The sequence below is a fragment of the Colius striatus genome, chromosome 12, assembly GCF_028858725.1.
Source record: "Colius striatus isolate bColStr4 chromosome 12, bColStr4.1.hap1, whole genome shotgun sequence".
NCBI lineage: Eukaryota > Metazoa > Chordata > Aves > Coliiformes > Coliidae > Colius > Colius striatus.
In genome coordinates, this window is record NC_084770.1 from 12788140 (window position 1) to 12809988 (window position 21849).

The 21849-nt window shown below is 38.5% G+C and overlaps 1 protein-coding gene across 1 annotated transcript in view; it reads left to right on the top strand.

Annotated features, from left to right (window-relative positions):
- Nucleotides 1–252: 252 nt before the first annotated feature.
- The window catches only part of SPHKAP (SPHK1 interactor, AKAP domain containing), a 56638-nt gene continuing 35041 nt past the window's right edge, over nucleotides 253–21849 (top strand). The window contains exons 1-3 of the mRNA XM_010202910.2: nucleotides 253–289; nucleotides 4548–4650; nucleotides 10300–10410. Coding sequence (XP_010201212.2) covers nucleotides 4567–4650; nucleotides 10300–10410 — 195 coding nt within the window. The 5' untranslated portion in view covers nucleotides 253–289; nucleotides 4548–4566. The remainder of the gene's footprint in view (nucleotides 290–4547; nucleotides 4651–10299; nucleotides 10411–21849) is intronic.

Here is a 21849-nt window from a genome sequence, read left to right on the forward strand (position 1 = left end):
CATTAGAAATGTAGCCGACTACAGCTTGGAGTTAATGGCACTGAGAATCCTCACTGTGTTCTCTCAGTTTGCTTCCTTTGTTAGGATTATCTTTTTCATGGATCAGTATGTTTTGTACGTTCAAAATGCTGAGATTAAGAATCATAATGAAAAGATGAAAAGCACTAGGCTGTAATAGGATTGTTTCAAATTATATATAAAATGGTCAGTTATTGTTTATTGGAATTGCTCCTTAGGAATGATTATGGAACAGCAAGGTTTTGAAAGCTGATTCTCCTTGTTCAAGATGGTAAGAAATTGACATTTCTGATGTCGTTTCACAACAACAGTTTTCTTTAGTGATGACCTGGGGAATTCTTTAAATTTCCTCCTCTTAGTTGATGTAGCACCATCTGCCACATCTGCAAAGAAGATAATTAATTTTAGGAGCAACTTTGGTGTGTTTTTTTTTATTAAGTCTTGAGACATCAAGGTCAGTATTTTTGAGTTATTCAATGTAGGAAAACAGAAGCAATTGCTTTGCAGTTTTGTCGGTAATAAAGGATGCCTTATTATTACCATTAGTGCCATAAACTTCACAGCTATTTACTACAGTCCTCTAATTTCCAAGAAATTTGTTTGCATTCTTCATGAGAGCATTTAGCCTTGTAGGAAAAAAATATCAGTTAATTCCCGAATCAGTAAGCTAGCACCTGGTGGCAAATAAGTGACTGTGGACACCATTAATGGAAATATGAGAGTGAAAACAGTGTACTACTTAACACTGAGTCACAGGTCCAGATTCCTAGCTTCAGTTTCAAAAGCTGAATTGTAAATTAGGATCTCTCACACCAAAGGAAAAATTCCCAAGTGAGCCATCCTTTAACAGAGATGCCTTATCATGTCTGTGGCCTTCTGACATAGCTCTAAATGAGGTGAGCCAATCTAAGCAAGATGAGCATTCTCCATCACATAATAAACAAGGGAAGCCAAGAAGAGGTGAGAATTAAGATGTGAAACCTTCAACAGTTTGCTTTATCTTGTAGCAAAAAGACCCTGACCTGTGTCAGATGCCTTGAAAGACTGCTGCTTTGTGTAAACTCTTCATATGAACTAACAAGTACAGTACATGAATGCAGAGCCATCATTCCATTGTGAGATGTCTACATCTCTGCAGCCATTTCTTTCAGCTTCCTGTTGTTGAGGAACTAATGAGAGCAGACAGCTTTGTTGGGGAACTAATGAGAGCAGGCAGCTTCTCAAAGACAGAACAGTTTCTCCCTGGGGAGTTAATAAAAAGTAGGTTTATCTTACTGGCTTTGTTACAGAGCAAAGGTAGCAGAGCTGTATGGCCTGAGGAGGGTCTCTTAAGAAATCACATACATGTTGAAAATTAAAGCTTGGAAAGGGTTCCCACAGGATAAAGAAAGAGAAGAGGAAACTTTGATCTGAGAGATAATTGAGAAAGAGACATTGGAAAGCCAAACCTGAGTACCATGTTAAAAGAAAGACCTGTGAATCTGAAGGTATCTAGAGAGAAGTTCTTACACTTTACTTCCTTGAGTTATGGAAGACTCAGATTTGTAACACTGGATGTCTTAACCTGAAGAAGCTCAGCCAGGTGCTCATTTTTCCATCAATTAGTATGTACTGATACATATCTGCTTTGTACAATACCTAGAGCTAACCATCAGTGATGACCAAGGTGCGGAGGATGTATTTCTCTATACTTATTTTGGAAATTGTGTACCCATAAACTCCCTGAGCAGCAGCCTGCAGAGTCTAAAACTGTTTCTGAGTGTAGCTCTCATAATTTAGCATTTCTTTGTTAAAATTATTCCGCTTTTCAGTGACTGTGAAGGCCTCCTGCGTGAACCATCTTGCAAACAGTAGGAGCCTGGAGTTCACATCAGTATCACAAGACTAGAGTTCAACTTCAACACAGCATGAGAATAAGGATTCTACTCTACAGTTACAGCACAGAAAACATGAACTCTAAGACAAAAAAAGGAGCTCTGAAAGTGTTAGAGATACTAGTAAATGTGTTGTCCCTTGTCCTGATTTTACTTATGCCAGATCTGTGTAATCAACTGGATGTAAAATACAGCTCTGAGGACTAAGATAACTGACAAGAGAATTTAGGTTTACCAGAGTTCAATAACACCAAAAACAGTTGTTGTTGCCTGTTTGAACTTCAATTTGAGTTGGAGCCTTGTCTCATTCAAAACATTTAATGGCATTCTACGTTTATTTCACTCACAAGTGTTTCTAACAAGTTTTTCTGTATTGACAAATGAAAAGTGGGTTTATTTTGGAAAAAAAACCCCACAGATTTTAAAGGATTAAAAAGATTTTACAGATAGTTTTGCTTTTCATGTGACTAGGAAGACAACTTTACAGGAGTAAAGTCCATATAATTCTGTATGGAGCACGTAATAATCTACTCGTTCCTGGAGTATCATCCAGAGATGGCACGAATTACTCTTCAACTGTATTTTTCAGCTATGCTTTAATGTACTACTATATTTGTACTATTTAATTAAGGTCCAGAAAGGCCTTCGGTTAGTGGCCATATTATCATCTTTGTTGCTTTTAGATCAGCAACACATTATACACTAAAAATTTAGTTCCCTGCACACAGTGTAACAGAGAGCAAGTAGTCATCATCAGCATATCCACTCCCTGTAGGGCAAGGCAGTGGCAAAGCCACTCAGTCTTCTTCTCAGTGAAGAGCAAGAGAGAACCACATGCCTGTACTTCAGCCTGCAGGTCAAACTTGGTTTATAATTTACCATTAGATTGCAGAAGTTATGCATCTTATAAAAAGAGGCAGTGCACAGCTTCTGCTGGGAATACTGAGTTATACCTAGTGCAGACACTGCATCTAAATGTGGACTTAGCAAGGGGAGTATATTTGACCTGCTGAATATGAGGGGCTCATTTTTAATGAATCTATAAAACCAGAATAACTCCATATGCTTAATGTCCCTCATAGTGTTAAAGAACTCAGTGAAAGGTCTAGAAAGTCCTATTTTGCTTCATCAAATGCCAGAGAAATTACTGCCCAAAAATGTTACTGTTTATAATCTGTGCAGTTGTACAGAAAGTTGTAAACAGACACAAATCATTCTAGATACAAATGATGTTGATATCTCAGAGAGTACTAAGTGGTATCACACTTTTCAAGTGAAGTCAGTTAAGCCACTGGTCTCACTTGTGCATCTGTATTCAGTCCTCCAATGCAATTCATGAAGCTTCCCCCCAGTTAGCAATTAAGTACAAAGTTAGTTTTATGTTTTTGATTCATTCTTCTGATTCCAGCACATGCAAATACTTTTAAAAATAATTATGGAATAGCAGCACTCATATCAGCAAAATTATAGTTGACAAAGTTACTTGTCAGTGGGAGTGTATAGATTCAATACCCATCCTAAACAGTATCAAGTGAAATAGACATCTATGTTGAGAGAAAAGTGGCCTTATTGACGTTTGACTGTGAGTTTTAGGCAAAAAGTGAACGTAGCCTCCTCTTGACATATTGGCTTATGCTCTGGTAAAGGTGACTTAATAAAAAATGTATTTCAGTTTTCAGTTGAGCATACCAGAAAATCACATGTTATCTGTTAACCTTGTTGGAACTGAAGAAAGATTATTAGTTAAGCCATAATGACCTGGTCATTTGTTATGGTCTATCACAACACGTTATACAACTTCTCATAGATGACTTGCAATAAATTAAAAGGAGTCTAGAGACCCAATTTGGAAAGTAGAACTTGATCATGTAAAGCCCTTTAGCACTGTGTGGTCTTTAATTGTGATCACATCATGTCCAGATAGAGAAGCTTCACTGAGCTTATGACTGATTATTCTGTGGAGGAAGATCTTACAAGACTGGCCTGAACTATTACAGAAGAAAAGTATGAGAGGTGTTACCGGCTGTGCATGCCAATAACTTGCTGTGGGAGCTTGTCTTTATGGTTTTGTGTTTCTAGTATTCACAAATATAGTTCTGTTCCATACAACTGACTCACAACACAGAGCATGTGCATGATTTACGTTTGCTCTAAACCCACAGTGTATCAAGCTATTCCATCTAGATTATGGAATTCAACCACTCATATTGTGGCTTTTACATTTTAATTGGTACTCCTTTACTTCTATCCAGGCAGGAAAAAATGCAGCAAATGTTTCTTTTGTCTACAAAGTTGAATTAATGCATCAGGTATTTAATTTGCTGCTCCAAACTGCCTACTTATGAAGACAAGCTAATACCACTTTTTATAGTGTTGTTCAGGACAGGCAAATATGCTTGTAGGCAGTTATGTACTATCCTCTGGTTTTCAAAATAAGTTGGTCTTCTATTTCATATCCAAATTATGTAGCTCAGGAGTCTTGCAAAAAGGGAAAATTAAAGTATTAGATTAGTAACATCAGCAAGGAGAGTGTAGACAGCTTCTTGTAATTTAAGTTACATCGCTACTGAACTGTAATTTGGTATCATTTCAGTTATTTATGTAGCAGAATCACTGGAAAGGTTTTTTGGGGTTTGTTTCTTTTTTGTTCTTCAGCAACTTTGAATCTCCACTGATGCATGAAGTCCCAGAGCACCAAGGCAGCAGCCCAGACAGTTCGGCAAGCAGTTTGGGAAGCTCTGTCACAGCATGTAAGAAGGTAACTTCTAAGTTTGTTTTATCCAAAGACAAATATATCCCAAGTTATAGCATTGTTTTTTCGCTTTATTCTTGATACGGGTGTGCAAAACCTAACATAACTAAAATAGAAAGGACTGATAAAAAAAAAAGTTCAGGGTGCTGTTATGGTGTCTTGCAGTTTTGTCTGGCTGGTCTATACTTGTCTAGTACCCAGATATGTTATATATGTATATGGAAGATAAACTCCTTGTGAACATTTGTGTTTTTCCCCGGTACCTGACAATATGAAATAAAAGCAATGCATATCATGAATACCTTCAGGATGGGGGAAGAAGTAGTGCCTATATGTGTATATATGTCATTAAGAGGAATCAGATATGACTGATATTTTATACACATAGGTAATTTCAATACAACTGAGAAAACACAGGTAAAGACCATGGATGCTTCCTTTTATTCCTCCTCCCCAGGGCCATCTTTTGTTTCTCTTTTTGCAATAACTCAGAGCAATACCATCTCGAACAGGCACAATTCCAGAGAAGCTGGAAAAGAAAGCCTTTGCTCTAAAACAAATGTTATAAAACTTCACAGTTCATTCAGTTTCCCCATAATTTCTATTTTTTAAAAAAATAGTAATAATACTTTCCATTTAAACATATATTTATGTATGTAAGCAGAGTGAGAAGAATATAAAACATGTAGAAGATTTATTTTCCTCATCTTGAAAACTACACTGTGGCTGGGGGAGGTGACTGTTGTCTGCCTACAGAAATTTTGTTAAATGTAAAATCATGGATATAAAAGACATCTCAGTAGACTGATGTGTATGCTGGGACTGGGCTTGTCCAGCTTACCTCAACGTGGCTAAAAGACAAAGTGTCAATATGTCACTTGATCGAAGGGTTTATTTTGAAAAGAATACCTGATTTTTAAGAAATGCTGCTGACTGTAATTGTAATCTTTATGTAGTCAGAAATAGGTAGAAAATCTGTAGTGTGGGAGAACATCTTAACTTTTCATTTTATCTCAGAATTGTCTTCTTTATTGAAGATAAGACAATGGCACGGCCCTGAGAAATGCCACCGCTGTGTTTACAAATTCTCCCGGCCTCGTCACCTTCAGAAGCCCTGCTCTCTTCTAAACACCAGCCTTTACCATATGATTTAGAGCAGCTTCATCTCTCTGATCCCTTACGTTGAACTTTTCATTGTAACACAAGTCAATTTTATGATTGCCAACACAGTAAAAGAAGCGATTTGCTTCTGCCTGCACTTCTGACAAAGAGCAGGATATTTCGGGCTTTTTTCAAGCATTATCACAGAATGTGTTACCATTATTTTTCTGTGTGGAGAAGGATAAAGAATTACCAAAAATAGACCATTACCTTCTCTTTTAGTGTCTGTTAGTTACAGTAATTCTTAAGTTGGTGTGTAATTGGTGGTGAAGTGAAACACAATGGATTCCTTCTACAAGGGAACGTTTTAAACAGTTGACTTGCAGGTTTGAGTAATTGTTTTTTTCATGAGTAGCTCCAGTTAGGAACCCTATGAGATTTGGGCTGTTACTACACAGACCAAATGCAGAAGATGTGCCCCTCAATATCTCATCTTATTCTGTATGTCCCACTTTCGTATCTTTTTTGATGAGTAGCAATTAACCAAACTAATTAAGATGATCAGCCATGAAGACGCAGATGTTTCATTTGGGGAGCACAGCTTCTTGAATGTTGTCTCAGTTATAGATATTTACTGTATTTCTGTGTCTTATGATCTAAATCAGGGAGCAGGAAGCTGTTACACTAAACTTATATGCGATATTTTCCTCTGGGAAAGAACGACTTTTCTAATCCGCGATCTGCTAGAGGCTGATTTAGTTCATTGATTCACAACACACTGAGTAATGCTGACGGCTGAGTCTCTAGATGAGAATTGAAAACTTTTTTTTAGAACCATGAATTACTGCTGATTTTACATTTAATGCATGATGCAAATTCTTCCTGAATTATTTTCTGAATTATTTTCTGATGCTGCTCTGAACCAGATATACAACAGTATAGTGTGTGCAGCTGTTACACATAAGTACGGTCAATAAATCAAGTTCTGCTTTCAACTGTACCTTTACAATTCAGAAGCAACCTTGCTGAATTCAATATAATTGCTAACAATGTATGTCAGTGAGGTTGGCCCAGAACTTGTCTCTGAATGAAGAGGAGTAGAAGGTAGGAGGAAGACATTTTGGCAAGTGATACTATGTGCCTTAAAAGTGCAGCCTATATAAAAAAAGGATACTGACTGACAGCTGAAGTAGTACAGGTTTAGGTTTCTTATCCTTTGGTAGCAACCAGCTCAGCATATTTTGAAAATAAATGCAAAATGACAATGAGAATGTCCTGGTAGAGTTACATCTCTGAATAATACCAGTTTTCACATTGCATTTGATTAATTAGCCCTGTTAATTTAAGCCAGTCCTTTCAAGCTTGTACACTTCTATCATTGCAGTCATACATAATTTACTATATATGAATATTCTAGCAAGGTTTGACACAAATGCAAACCCTTGCTTTATATATGTAAACACATGCACCTAGCTAACCTGGAGAATTGCCCGACAACAGCAAAATGCTGTAACAAGTATTACATTCACTCTTACTCCGTGTTTGTCTTTGATAATGTTACTCTCTGTTACCAAAGAAATCTGCCCAAAACTTCATGTAGCTACATTTTTGCATAGCAGGTGTGTATAACTACTGTGATCAGCATTGTAGAGTGGCCCAAATTATCTTTCCTAAGTACTAATGAGAAGGTTCTTGAGCAATAAGATGTCTGTCATGGTCCTAATGCAGAAACTTGCATTCCATAAGATAGTTTAAACTCATCCAAATTTTATCCCTCATTCCTATCACTGCTTACTCAAACGTCCCCTTCCATCTCCTGAACACTCCTCAGATATATATAAACCCAGACCATGTTCAAGGAGGGCTCTCCCACACCTTCCTGCCTGCCTCTGCTTCCCACAGCACTCTCTTTTCTGAGTTATTTCTAGAGGCTTTACAGAGGATTTTGGGCCAACTCGTATTCCTAAGATTACTGACCTCTGACAGCTTCTGCTACGTGGATTCAAGTATATGGTTTTTTTTCTTGCTTGTCATCTTTTAAATACAGATTGCTGCAAGTTATTTTATCCAGCCTGCAGTAGTAAAAATGTTTTGCCTGTTGCATCATTCTTCACATTTCTGCATTCTCGAGTGCATGTGCTTACACATACGGCAGCAGAATCATCCTACTAATGTTCATCTCCTCGAGGGACTTAAAAATCGGCAACTATGACCTGACCTGACTGAAACATTTGTTCAGGAGAATTCTTTTTGCTGGTGATGCTTTGCTAGTATTTTCTTCCTGACAAAAATATCCTCTGAAAGATGGAGTTACTGAGGGTAATTTGACATCCCACAAGAGGAAAACAAAGTGAAGTTTGGATTTCCCGTCTTTTCACGGGTTTATGTTATGGTTTTGCCCAGGCAGCACAGAAGCACCACGACAGTGTCTTGCTCATTTCCCCCATCCACCCCCACCCCTATTAGGATATCAGAGGTCCCAGCAAAATTGGAGGAAAAAGATAAGCAAGGTTGTTGTGGATTAAGATAAGGGCAGGGAGGACTCGCTGCCAATTATGGTTCCAGGCAAAACAGACTCCCGTACTCAACTAAGAGAAGAAAGTAGGAAAGTTTATTCTACTACCTACAAGAAACAGAACAGAACAAAAAGCAAGAAGAGAGCAGGATAATGAGAAAACTACAACCAGAACTTTAAGATCTCCCTCTTCCATGTGTGTGTGCATGTACATATATGTTCAATTCTTTATGTCTTCATAAAAGCCTCAGAGGATGGTAATTTAATTTTTGGAGAAAAGAAAACAACGCTTGATTCTAGGTCTTACATTTTTCTTAGTTTATAGTGGTTCAGCATTTCCACATTTGAAGAAAAAAAAAAAAGGAACAGTTTATAACACCAATAGAAAATGGGATATGAAATATATTATTTTCCTCATCTAGTCTCAGAGTTAGTTATGGTGGCAGGAATCTCTTTGCGCTGAGACAGGAGATTATAAAATTTATTGAGCGTAGAGTCATTCAACTGGTAAACAAGATTAGTTAGCAGCCCCCAAGAAAAGATTGGTGTTCATGTGAAGCATTCATGAGCCTTTATCGTCCTCAGAACAAAGTATTTGGACACAATGCCTTTCTGATTATTTTGTGAACCCTAAATTTGTATTCTGAAGCCCTTTGGAAGAAAACTCATAGTAGGGCTGGGGTATTGATAAACAACCACCAAAAAGGTACCAAGCCTTTGTGCAGGTCACTGAAGGAGGGCACAGAAGCAGGCCCAACTTATGGACTGTGGTGTTCACCATTACCTCTTCATCCATCTTCTGCTGACTTTTATTCAGAAATCAATGTACAATACAGGGAGTGCAGTATTAACTATATCACTGGCTTTCTGCCAGAAAGATAAAAATTAGAGTGTTGTTCTGTGAGTGGTAATAAGCTTACTTCTGGATTTGTCCTGAGTATTAGAAAATTGTGTCAACTGGCCAGATCAGCTTCCCACAGTGATTCATCTTCCCTGAGGAATGGAGGCCTGACAAGTTCTTCTCACTTTTCTTCCTGAAAAAGGGATTTATGTTCACAGATTATTACTGAAGTAGGACTAAGGTGTGTCAATGCAAAACATGAAGTAATCTATACCATGAATAGATTTATTTCCAGGTAGAGAAACAAAATTTATGTTTTAAAACATCATTAGTAAAATAAAAGGCTAAAGAGCCTGTTTCCATGGAGTGCAAGAACTATGAAAAGTACAAATAAAACATACATCCATTTCACAGGCATACTTAGCATTGCTGCCTGGGGAGGACGATAAGCCATATAAAATGTTCTCTAAGTAGCATCGTTGTTGCAGCTATTCTTTTCCTGCTGTTATCTAGTTGTTTTAAAAATACTAAGGGTCTCTCTTTTATGGAAGAATATTAGTACAGTGGCAGCAAATAAGGCCTTGCAAAACTAGCTTTACCTTTACAGTCTACAGACATTTTGGTTTTGTTTGAGCAAAGCTTGTAGCATAAGCTGTAGGACTGAATCAAGACAGGGAAATTAAATGCAAAGTTTTGGTCTCAGGGTACTGACTGTGCCCAATACTCATTACAGCAGGTCTTAGGTGCTTCAGCTTCTCAAAAAGCTGAAAAATATGTTTAAGAAAGAGTTTATAGCCTAGGCAGTCCCAGAAATTAGGCTGCTGGCAGAGTGAATAGTACTGATCTTCTGTGGAGAGAGATATGGTAAATAATAAAGGCTGCAAGTTTGGGCACTCTGGTATAATTGAATAATTAGCTTTCACACCGTCTATGTTTATCTCTCCAACACAGAACAAAACTCCTAGCAATATTTGCCTATAAGAATGTTGGGTTTAGGTATCTCCAAGGACTTTTGGTTCTGAAAGTAGACAGGCTAATAGTTTAGGGGATATATAAATCACTTGATTAAAGGTACGTTAACTGGACAGGTCCGAAAAGAACAGGGATCTCAGTCTTGCCCCCACAAAATTCAAGTCCCCAAAGCACAGTAGGACTGAGCAAAATTTTAAATTTTAACTGTTTTCCACTATTTTAACAGATTCTCTGCAGTAACAGTCTGCTAGAATCGACAGACTACTGGCTGCAGAATCAGAGGACACCATGCCAAATTGGCTTTCTGGAAGACAAGTCAGAAAGCAACTGTGCCTCAGTAAGTATTCACTGTAATCTCCTATGAGGAAAACACCATTGAACATTATTTGTGTAGGATGTGGTGCTGAAAACGGTACATGTTACATTAAAAAGTCCATGACTGACACTGAAATTATAGCAGCCTATCTATAGTTTGTCATCTCCAGCTTTCTGTTAAAAGCAAACATTCTAAGCAAAAACTCATACAGATTTTTATACAGAACACATTAATAAAGATTACTGCAGCTGTTTCCTCACATTTGGCCTTCTGACTTTGTGGCCCTCTATTTTTTTTGTATTCATAATCAAGAGAGAAGAATAAACCCAAGAGAAAAGTATTCCAAATTAACTTGTTAAGTGGCAGGTTGGAAAGAGCAGATGTTTAAAAGGCTGCTCAATGTTCTTGAAGGCATAGAAATACAATTAAAGAGAAAATGCTTTCCATGTTAGATGAGGTAAAGAACTCAAACAGAATTATTTTACATTTGAAATGAAATTTAAATCTCACTATTGTGGGTTATAATGCAATTAAGAACAGCTTTTGGTTAAGAGCGTACATGAAGAAACAGGAGTTCTATTGCTTTACATACCATTTACATGAAACTGGATGGAAGTACATTGCTATGACTGTAATAGTTTTTAACTTGATGAAGGACTCAGAAGAGCAGGTCCTTACTCAAAATCCCATTTGATTGCCACTCCCTGACCCCAGTGAGCCAACAAAGGCTTTTGAAAAGAGAAATTTTACCTCGGGTGAAAAGTTTCAAGCACTGCTTGTGCTGCACACAGCCTAAAGACCAGCTGAGGGCTCTTGTGGAGTCTGCTGGGATTCCCTCAAGGACATGGACATCTCAGCTCTAGCTGATGAGCCTAGATGCATGCTGTCAAGAAACTGAATCTTCATCCCATGATAGACATGACTGGAGGCTTTTTGTCTTGCCCAAGCGTGATGCAGCATGCTAAGTCTAAGTGCAGCAGTTAAAAGTTAGGAATATGGTCAGAGGTTGTAGGATTCAATTCCCTGTCATGTTGCCCACTGGACTATCATTTTCCACAAGACTGAGCAAAATACACAACCTAATCTGAGTGTGTTGGCGAGCAACCATATAAGGTATAAGGTGAGAAACTAAAACTAAAATAGACTTCTGTGTCTATTTTGGATGATACTGGGTGAAACAAAGATGGGGATACTAAGGAGTAACATTTAGTGCTACTAATTTCTCAGACTCCCAAAACAAGACAGACATCAGTTTGCTGTTCTTTGTGCATTCTGGAAGTATTAAGAAGTACAAACATTGTTCAATGGCAGCTGAAATGCTGTCACTTGAACAGTATCCTGAATACATTCTTAACCAGAACAGGGAGGTAATCAGTGGTATCCTTGCTTTTTGCTACAGGAAAAGATTGCTTTTAAAGAAAAAAAACAAAAAACCCCACAACCCAAAACATTGACCACAGTCACAGAATCCTAAAGGTTGGAAGGGACCTTGAAAGATCATCTAGTCCAACCCCCCTGCCAGAGCAAGACCACCTAGAGCAGGTCACACAGGAACTCATCCAGGTTGGTTTTGACTGTCTCCAGAGAAGGAGACTCCACAATCTGTCTGAGCAGCCCAATCCAGTACTCCAGTCACACGTTTTTACTATTTAGTATTTAATATCCTAAAAATGGCCTTTTTTTGCTTAGAGGAAATGGTTACTCCAAATAATAATTAAGAAATTAATTGTTACTTGCTTTTTGATATGTCGAACTTTGACTTTATTCTCCATGTTTCTTTGATTCTTATAGGAAATTATGCCTATCTTTGATAGGATGGAACTACCAAAAAAAGATAGCTTGTTAAAGCAAGACTATACTCAAATATGATCTAAAAATACACAGTATAGCTGCTTGATACACACTTTTCCTCTTGAAAGGATAGATCAGGTTTTATCTATCCCTGGTCAGTCATTTGGTAGATAAAATAAGTATTGCTCTTACCATTTTGCAGATGTGTGAGAAGAGAGAAAAGTACTGAAATTACTTTTCATTACAATCTCAAAAAAGAGATTCTAAGATAAAGGGGTTTCGGCAAGTCACAGACCCAAATCTTACATATGCTGAATGCCCATAGTTTTCACTGGCAGTCATGCAAGGTGAAAATTTTCTTTTAATCTCCTCATTGGAAAAGAAAAGACAAACAAGACAAAGCACTTTCCTAAGAAAGTAGCTTGTGTTACCATAGTGTGATGGTGTAGTTCTGCAGAGAATACACAAAGGTGCTCCACAAGGCTTAGAGGATACAGAACTGCCCCACAGTTCCTAATGCCATCTTAAACTACAAGATGCTGGCTGACCCCTTTCTTACACAAGAGGATTATTAGGATATGCTTTGAAACAAGGTCTGGCAAGTCATCATCTCCCATTGCCTACTCCTTGAGTAGTGTGCACACAGGACAGTCAGCTTTCCCTGTATGGCTTTCTGAAGACAGCACCAACTCTACAAATGCAAAAAGTTTCACAATTTTCAAAGCAAAATTTTGCTACATAGTTAATTCTTCAATTTACATTTACCACTACAGAATAAAAGAGATTATATTGAAAGGATTTTGTATTGATGAGGTTGAAGTGGAATGTGCAGTAATAGACTGTGTGATATTAAAATATCACGTACAGAGAGCATTATTTTAGAAGATAAGAAATTAAATATCTTGGAACATCACTGTTCACATCAAGATAAAAGCTACCTAGTAGTGGCCTGGAAGCTTAATTCTTGATCTGTCTTTGGAAATTAGGCTTTTGAGTTACTGTTAAACAGTTACTTGTAAACTAGTATGAACAGAACTGATGTTTTGCTTGCATTTGCGGTTGATTTAATTTGAGTGGTTGTACAGTACAGATTAAGTACCCCCAAAAATTGCACAACTAACAAATACAAGGAATAAATTAGAAAACTTTAATATTAATCCTCAAATGTGATACATGGATCAGAGCGTAGGCAGTATTTTTTAGGGCTTTTTCCAGAGTTGCGCTGCCTACCTTAAGTACACAAGCAGTTAATTTGGCTGTGTACCATACATAAGCAATTTAGGGAACAGAGAATACTTAACTAACATGCAAGGATTAAGCATTACTTCAGTATTATACTGAGAACCTGCAAAGCATTTCCTTCTGAGTCCTTTCCAATGACTGACACTAAATCACAGAATCACAGCTGCAGGAATGGAGGAAGAAGGATATGAACATGGAATAGCTTCTCAAGTAGCAAGCAAACCAGAATGCCCTTAGCAGAAAATATGTTCTGTCTTCTCTATCATGTGGAAGATTTTATGAAGTGCTCTTGCCAGTGGTGCCAGAGATGTTTTAATCAAACTGCTTCTGAAAGTTGTTACTAGGTTTGCAGATGGAAAAAAAGAAATCTGAAATGTACTATATCATTAATGACTGCTTTTCCCAAAGATAGCTGGTAGTACATTTAGCTATAGCGTTCAGTTTTCATATGGAAGGGTTCATGTTTAGTTATAAAGAGTCTAAAATTACTATAACTATAAAGGAAACAAGAACATAGCTTTCATAAATGTGATATTCATTATGTCCCATTACAGATTAGCACAATTAGTACAAGTAAAAATAGACTTACGGCTGTCCTACATATGGTCACCAATTATACTAACATTGATTTAGTAAAGCACTAACCATTTACTTCAGTCGTAGCAGACTGCTTTCTCAGAGAGGATTTGTTTTTAAGCAGAACAGGCAGTTTGGTACATGTGATACTCCATTCATTTCCAAAATGGTTAATGAAAATGTAGCCATTATGATACGAAAATAATAAATTGTGTTAAAGGAACAGTATTTTACAATTGCTTAAGTTGGAAATCTTGTCCTGAGCTCTGAAAATTATTTCAGATTCCAGTATCCCACCATAACAGAAATGTGTCCATATTTAGCCCAGTGTTTCTTGTCATCTGCAAGGATGGATGATAGAAATCATAGGGAGAAATAGGAGCAAGATGTGGTGTCTGTTCTCCATTTTTATGCCAATTTAGCAGTGCATCAGTAAGTTGTCTATGAGAGGAAGTGTTGTATGTATATGAACAGAGTTTGATTGTTGTGTCATTGCTTTCCTTGTCTGCTTCCTGTACATGCTATTTTTGTGCAATTTGCTGTGTTTGTGTTTAGGAAATCAGATTAGATACACTGGAATTGAGCTGAGGGGGACAGTGCTAACTGTTTTAGATTATTAGTGCTTCCTAGGGAGACTTCCCACAGAAGCTAGTCAGGAAGGGGCACCTGAAAGAGATTTCTGTGTGCTTGAAGGGAAGGCACAGTGGGAGAGAGGTAAATCCTAGGTTGTAGCTCTGCTTGATTTCATTTCTGTACAGGACTAAAACATCCTACCAGTTCTCTTTAAAACACCACTGAGCTGAAGTGTGCTATCCTCCTTATTTCAGATGACCTTTGCTGGTGTTGCCATGCTGTCTGCTTAAAAAGGTTAAACTCCCTGAAAAACTTAATCTACCCTGAAGTTATTAGAGATTTCTTCTTCCTCAGTGAATATTTTAGTCATTCAATTAACAATGGTACTGTTTAGCAGCAATCTATTGTTGTAGATTAGAATACATAGTTTCATGCTAATATCATAATAAAATATTATAAACTTTAAAGGTAGTTTAATTATGGAAGTCTTGTTTTGTTTGTTTCCACCGAACAAGAACTTAATCAAAATCCACCTAATAGGATGAAACACATGGATTCATGAAACATAGTCATTCATAAGCTGCATAGAGTGACTTCTAAATGTAATTAAAATCTCTGGATGTGACATTATTACTCCATTGAGAGACCTCGTAAAGTTTCATTTAAATATATATATACAGTGGTTCACTCCATTATTGCCAGCTATGTTTCTGTGGAACTGCTTTAAAAAAAAACCCTGCTATGGACGTGCTTCTAAGCAAACCTTGTTTGAGAAGAGCAAACTGATAGATACTTTGTCCCTACTTTCCCTCAAAAGATACAGATTATTTAATTACCAGTGCTGAACATTTGTGATTGACTTATACTAGTACAAACTAAGAAACTTAAATTCTTCTTTAATTAGATGATTTATATTTTCTTCTAATGTTGTGCTCTCCTGAAGTGAAAAGTCTTAATCTTGCACACAGAAAAGTAATTTTGTAAGATTTTACTTTTTCCTTTTCAATGCCTATGTAGTAAGCAACAGCATGATTAAGGTGGAATTGCCACACTGCTAAAGATGCATCTTCACTGTCTTTCAGTTCTTGAAAAAAAGACTTTATTTTTTAAAAGTAGGATACAAACCAAAACAAATATGGTATTTATAGTCCTGCAAGGCATTTTCATTTATTTACCTCAAGATGCATAAATCTTAGCAGTGGATTTTCCAGAAGTTGAACTTTCACACTTTAGAGCAGCAACAGATAAAAAAGCCAATAGAAATTGTATTTGTGCTGAAAAAATATGTTCTCTCAAATTGAACACAAACTCCAATAACCTCCCCACAAAATACAACATCATGCCCTCTCCCTCCTCACATGACCATCCTGTCCCAGCATAGAGGCTGGGTAGCAGGCCTTCCTGCTCCACACAGCCTAACAAGGAATTGCACTTGAGAACAAGTGATCTAAGAAAATACACCCTTTCCTTCCCAAGCAGTGTGGCTCCATGTGAGGGGCAATGGGATTTACAGACTTTGGCAGAAATGCTGCAAATTTTTTTGTCAAAGATCTTGGAGAAGTAGAACCACAGATTTTACACCATTAAATGGCAGCAATAGATATGGAATGCAGAAAATCTCTGCTTTTCAATTAAAACAGAGAAACACAGACTGTTCATTTCTTTCTGTAGCATAACAAGATGCACCTTTTTAAAAAATCAGGATGTGTCAAGGTCTCTAAAGCTCATTTTAAAGTCATTTTATGTCTCCTGATAGCTGAAAAAAACTCTGGCTTTGCAGGCAGATGGGTGAGAGAACAGTTTAAATAAAGAGTTTGAAGACTTGAAACATCCTTGAAATAGTAACTTTTTCATTTGGAAGTACTCCTACTCTGTAAACAACATAAATGCTCACACCAGAATAGTCCATAGGAGCATGCACATAATATAGGATATATACATAGACATGCATGGTTGTATGTTGGTTACATCCAGACCAAGAAAGCAGCAGAAACACATGGCCAGAATAGAGGGAAAAGGAAAAGACAGCAGCTCAAGCTTTGGTCCAATTCAGTCTAGTTAAAGTACCCTCTCATTTAATTGTTAGCTACCTTTCTCTGACCTTGTGCCATTTACACTTTTTCCTCTAAGTAGTCTAATGAGTGCTGGTGACAGTACAACAGAGAGTGGAGAACATAACTAGGCAAGTGTAGAAACAGCAACCAGCAACTGGGTGGGGTTATGCCACATAGAAGAACCTCAATCCACCCACAGTCCAGGAAAAGAAAGAATTGCAGCTTGGGGTTGTTAGCAGGTTAGCTGAATACAAGAGAACATACTCGGTCCAGGAGATAGACATTGGCATTCTCAAGGAAAGGAAGCAATGGGGTTATCAATGGAGTGTGGCAAGGCTCTTCTCTTGGTAGTGAAAATTGTCATTTTACCATCACAGCAGGTGGATTTTCAAAACTGTCTGCTTACCTTACTCCTGCAGAGCTTCAGAGTCCTAAGCAAGTACTAGGCATTGTCAATTCCATTGCAGTTCAGCCATCAAGCTTTTAAATAGATTCAGGAGGATGCCATTAAGCAATAATTTCAGCTGGTGAGTATCAGGGCTTCTGTGGTCTCATCTCCTCATTCAGCCCCTACTTCATCTTTTTTAATGCCTTGGCATTTATACAAACGTGCAGTAACTTGCTTCAGAGATAAAAGTAGCTATGAAATTAAGGAATTAGTTTTTCTGGCCAATTCTTCCTTGAGTCATCTCACCATATTGTCAGACAAATGCCAGTGCTCACTCAAGTGATGGAACAAAAGCATACAGGAAACAGCTCCCACAAATTAATTCAAGCTGAATGATAACATATGCAGAAGGGGAAAGTCCTTGGTAAGATATATTTTGAAGGAAAAAGAGCAGTTTTTAGTGCCGCTTAGGGATGTGTTTTGGTGATGGACATGGCAGCATTGGGTTAACAGTTGAACTGGATGATCTTAAAAATCTTTTCCAACCTAAACAGTTCTATGATTCTATGAGTGATTTTCATTCATTTCTTCAAGTGGTTTCAAAGGTTGGATGCTGCATATCGTGAATGCTTACATACAAATACAAAGATTCATATTTTACATCAGTCTTTGATACTAGAATTACTTCCAGGCAACTTGCTAACAATAGTATAGACACTGGGTCAGGGTGTTGAAATCTTAAGCACTGGGATATTTTATATCTCAGTCATGGAAGTTCAATCTTGAATCCCAAAGGAAGGTTTTTTGTTTTTGGTTTGGGTTTTTTTTTAAAGTAAAACCATATGTGTGTTCCTGAATAGTGATGATACATGGCTGAAACAACCGTTTTGTTTTATTGTGTTTGAATGAAGATTTGCATTTCCTAGTAAACGTGGCAAGTCCCGATTAGTCTCCATAAAATAGACAGACCTACACACTAAGATGTTTGCCCTCTCTCATGAGACTGCATGCACACCCTCATCAGTATGTCATAAGGACAGGGGATTACAAGTGTTTATTTTACCTTTCACTCAGTAATTACTCAACCATCTTCAAGAACATCATTGTCTTTTTCTGAAATCAAAATCCATCTGTTGCTTTCCAGATCTAAGGCATAATTACTAGAGGTATTTTTAGTTTTAAGTCCCATCTTCTATTCAGCCTGATGATACCTTAATTATATCCTGACAAGGAGCAGGAATCAACAACTGCAGCCTAAATTGTGGCATTGAGTTTAGTCCTTTCTCAGGCATATGTGGGTGTTCATGCTGCTGTGGTAAGGAATTGTGCCTTCTAGACAGCCCCTCTCTTGCTTACATAGAGAAATAAGAAACCCTCCTCTTCACCAATTGCTCTGCCTTCTGGAGCCCAGTGCAGTTCAGGCTGAGCACTAGTTTAAAAGACCACTGAAAAGATTACTTGCATAATCTGTGAAATACATTTCTCTTTTTGCTCTTGTATATACTTGGCTCTGAAAAGTCTGTCTTCACATACGAGCTAATGTTAAGACAGAAATTAAATATGTTCTTAAAAGGTTGTATTTTCAGCAGTGCACAAGTATTTTATACAGCAGCCAAAAGCCACATCTGGAATTTCAGAGTGGGCATGATTGGCAATATATTTTCTTCTCTTTCCTTGCAACGTCAGACTTGGACACTCTTTAATCTTCTCTCTAGATCTGTCATCTTTTTTCCTGTCCCTCTGTGATGCTCTCATACAGCAGTGTTTTCCTGTTGGTATTTAAGAGAACTGTGTGCTTAGCCTTACTCTAACAAAGCTATAAATAAACACCAGGAGGATCACACACGGAATTGCAGCTGTATCCTCTTCAGCATTTCACACTGGCATATTCTCAGTGCCTCCATGATCTGCTTCATGAAGAAATGGGACTCTTGTGCTACCTCCAGAGTGGACATCTGTAGCCACTTGCCATGGGTTCCCTCTAACATGTGTGAGGCTTATATAATTTTTTTAAACATTAAGTATACAGGGCACTGGCAAAAGCAGATGGTTCATGTGGCATAAATATTTATTGGCATATTTTCTTTAAGTCATAAGCAATAATTAGTTACATCAAACCCAAAGGAATAAGCCTTAATGGGAAGAAAATATTCACAGCTGGTTTTGAAGCAATAGCTTATGAAGAGATGACTGGGGATGATTCATTAATGTAGCCCAGCCATTAAAATAAGGAGAGTCTCTAAAATATCAAGACCAAGTCATTTGAAATTTGCACCTTCTGAAGTAATTGGGACTAAATTTCAGGCACATTACTGCTAAAAATGCTGGAGGGAGAGTAGTGTAACACATTATTCTGAAAACATACAACATATACCTAGAAATTGTCTTTGGGCTGGAAAGACACAGGCGAGTCATGTCAGGACCTTACTTAGGTGAACTTGAGCGACTTTCAGAATGTACTATATACTGGGTTGTCTGCTTTTGGAAACGCTGTATTAGGGTTTGCAAGGAGAGCAGTTGGAAGCCTCATCTGTGTGTTAGCAGTTGTGCAACTCATGCGAGAGATTTTTACACAGAAACTGAAAGGAGCAATGTGATTTTTGTGGCTGACCTATTGAAAATCAGAACAAGAAGGGGAAAAATGCTTTCTCTACTCCTTGCTAGAGAAGGAAATTGTCACTCTGTCGTCATGTGAAGGACTGTGAAACAGAAGGAAGGCCCAGACTTGGCTTCAAGTTGATGTTTCCCCAGCCAGCCTTGCATTTTGTTGAAGTTCTGGGCAGAGGAACTGTTAATGAAGTGCCACGGTCCTGCTTTGACAGGGAGGGATTTTTTGATGGTTTGCAGAAGCCTGATCTTACTTTGGAGAGGTAATAAAGATGCCACTGTATAGCTGAGGGATACCTGTCATGAAGTCCTTTGATTATAGTGCAGCCACCCGTGTAATACTGCTTCCTCACACTTCCATTCATGTACATCCTTTTGCAAGCAGCTATGTGGCATATCTAGTGCTTCTAAACTAATATTTGTATTTCTACATTTCACGGCTAGTTCTTCTGCCAGAATCATTTTGGCAAGCATGGAAATTAATGAGCCAAACATTGCATCCAAAAGTTAATGGATAATTAGGTCTGTCTTCCAGAAGATGCTTTTTTATTCTGACTCACTATCCGGCTATTCCAAACACCTCATATAAGCTACATTCCAATGCAAGATCCTCATTAACCCTTTAAATATAAAGGATCAAATTTTACAGATTGTGAAGGAGAGAGCTACATCTGTCATGGTTTAGGCCCATCCAGGAACACACTCCCCCTCCCGACAGGACTGGGAAGAGAAAATGTAACCACTGGCCTTTGAAACTCCCTAAGGACATGGAAGGCTCAATTGTCAGTTCCAGTCCTGGGCAAAACAGACAAGACCACTTAACTTGAGGAAGAAAACAAAAATTAATTTAATCTGCCAACAACCAAAACCATAACGAACAGAAAACAACACAGAGTGATATGACGATGATGAGCACAACCAGCCCTTGAAGACCACCTTCCTCCCACCCCTCCCCTCTTTCCAGGCTCATACATCTGATCCTGGTATCTTTACCTCCTCTCCCCCTGAACGGCTCAGGGGTACAGGGAATGGAGGTTTCCAGTCAGTCCTTTCATAAGGGCTCCTGTCACTCGTCATGTCTCAGGGCAGGCAGGTTCCTCACCGGTCCTCCCTGCTCTGGCATGGGGTCTGTCACACTGGGCAGCCCTGCACAGGATGCTCAGACATGCATTCATCCCAAGGGCTGCAGCTCCTCTCCACACCCACTGACCCTCTTGTGTGGGTCTGCTCTGCAGCCCCCAGGCTCTCTAGCACAGCCTGCGCCATGGCTGCTTTCTCACACATTCTCTTGCCTGTCTGGGTGCACACAAACAGAGCTGCTGGTGGCTCTCAGTCCTGCCATTGCCCTGCATGGGTTGCAGGGGCACAGCTGCTCTCCTGCTGTGGGCTGCAGTGCTCCATTCCATCACTCCTCCTTCCTTTCTTCCTTCTCTGACTGTGGGATCCTCATGGTTCCTTTCATATTGTACCACTCTTCCACCTCCTTTTCACCGTAGATTTCCCCTGTTAAATAGTGATGGTAGGGGCACCAGATTGGCCCAGCCAGGCTGGAGGTGGGTCCACCTCAGAGCCTAGGGATGTTTCAAGAGCTGCTTACAGGAACAGCACTGCAGGTTCCTCCCCTTGTTACCAAGCCAAAGTGGCTTCACACAAACCTAAGCCACAAGTACACACTTCTGCTTCTGAAAATCCTCATTTCGTTAGGCCATATGAACATTTATGTTGTTAAATAGCTGAAAAAATTGTGAGTGGGCCTGAGTGAGTGCAAAGACAGTCTGCCCCTGGCAGCTTCTCTAATTGCATCTGTCCCAGTTCAGTCTGCTGCTGGCTGCAGCAGTAGAGCTTATGTTAAGTAAAACGAGCAGTTGTTTATTACACAGATAAATGCACATACCCAATGACAGACTTGAGAACATACTGGGACTGGAATAGCTTCTTCTTCATAGCTTTGTGCTCTTAACATCCAGAGCAGGAAATCTAACTTCCACTGTAAGTTGCACCTAAATGCAGTTGCATGCTTTGCCATTTCTTCACTACTCAGTACTTTGTATAGACAAAGCATATGTTCATGTGGCCTTTGAACTAAAAGATCCATCCACTACAGCTGTCCATACACATCCATTTTACCATTCTAGTGTTAGCATATGTCTCTTTTTTTCATGGCTACACTAAGAAAAAGTTACTGGGGTAAGCAAAAGCAGAGATGGGTGTTTCTGTTTTGTAGATATA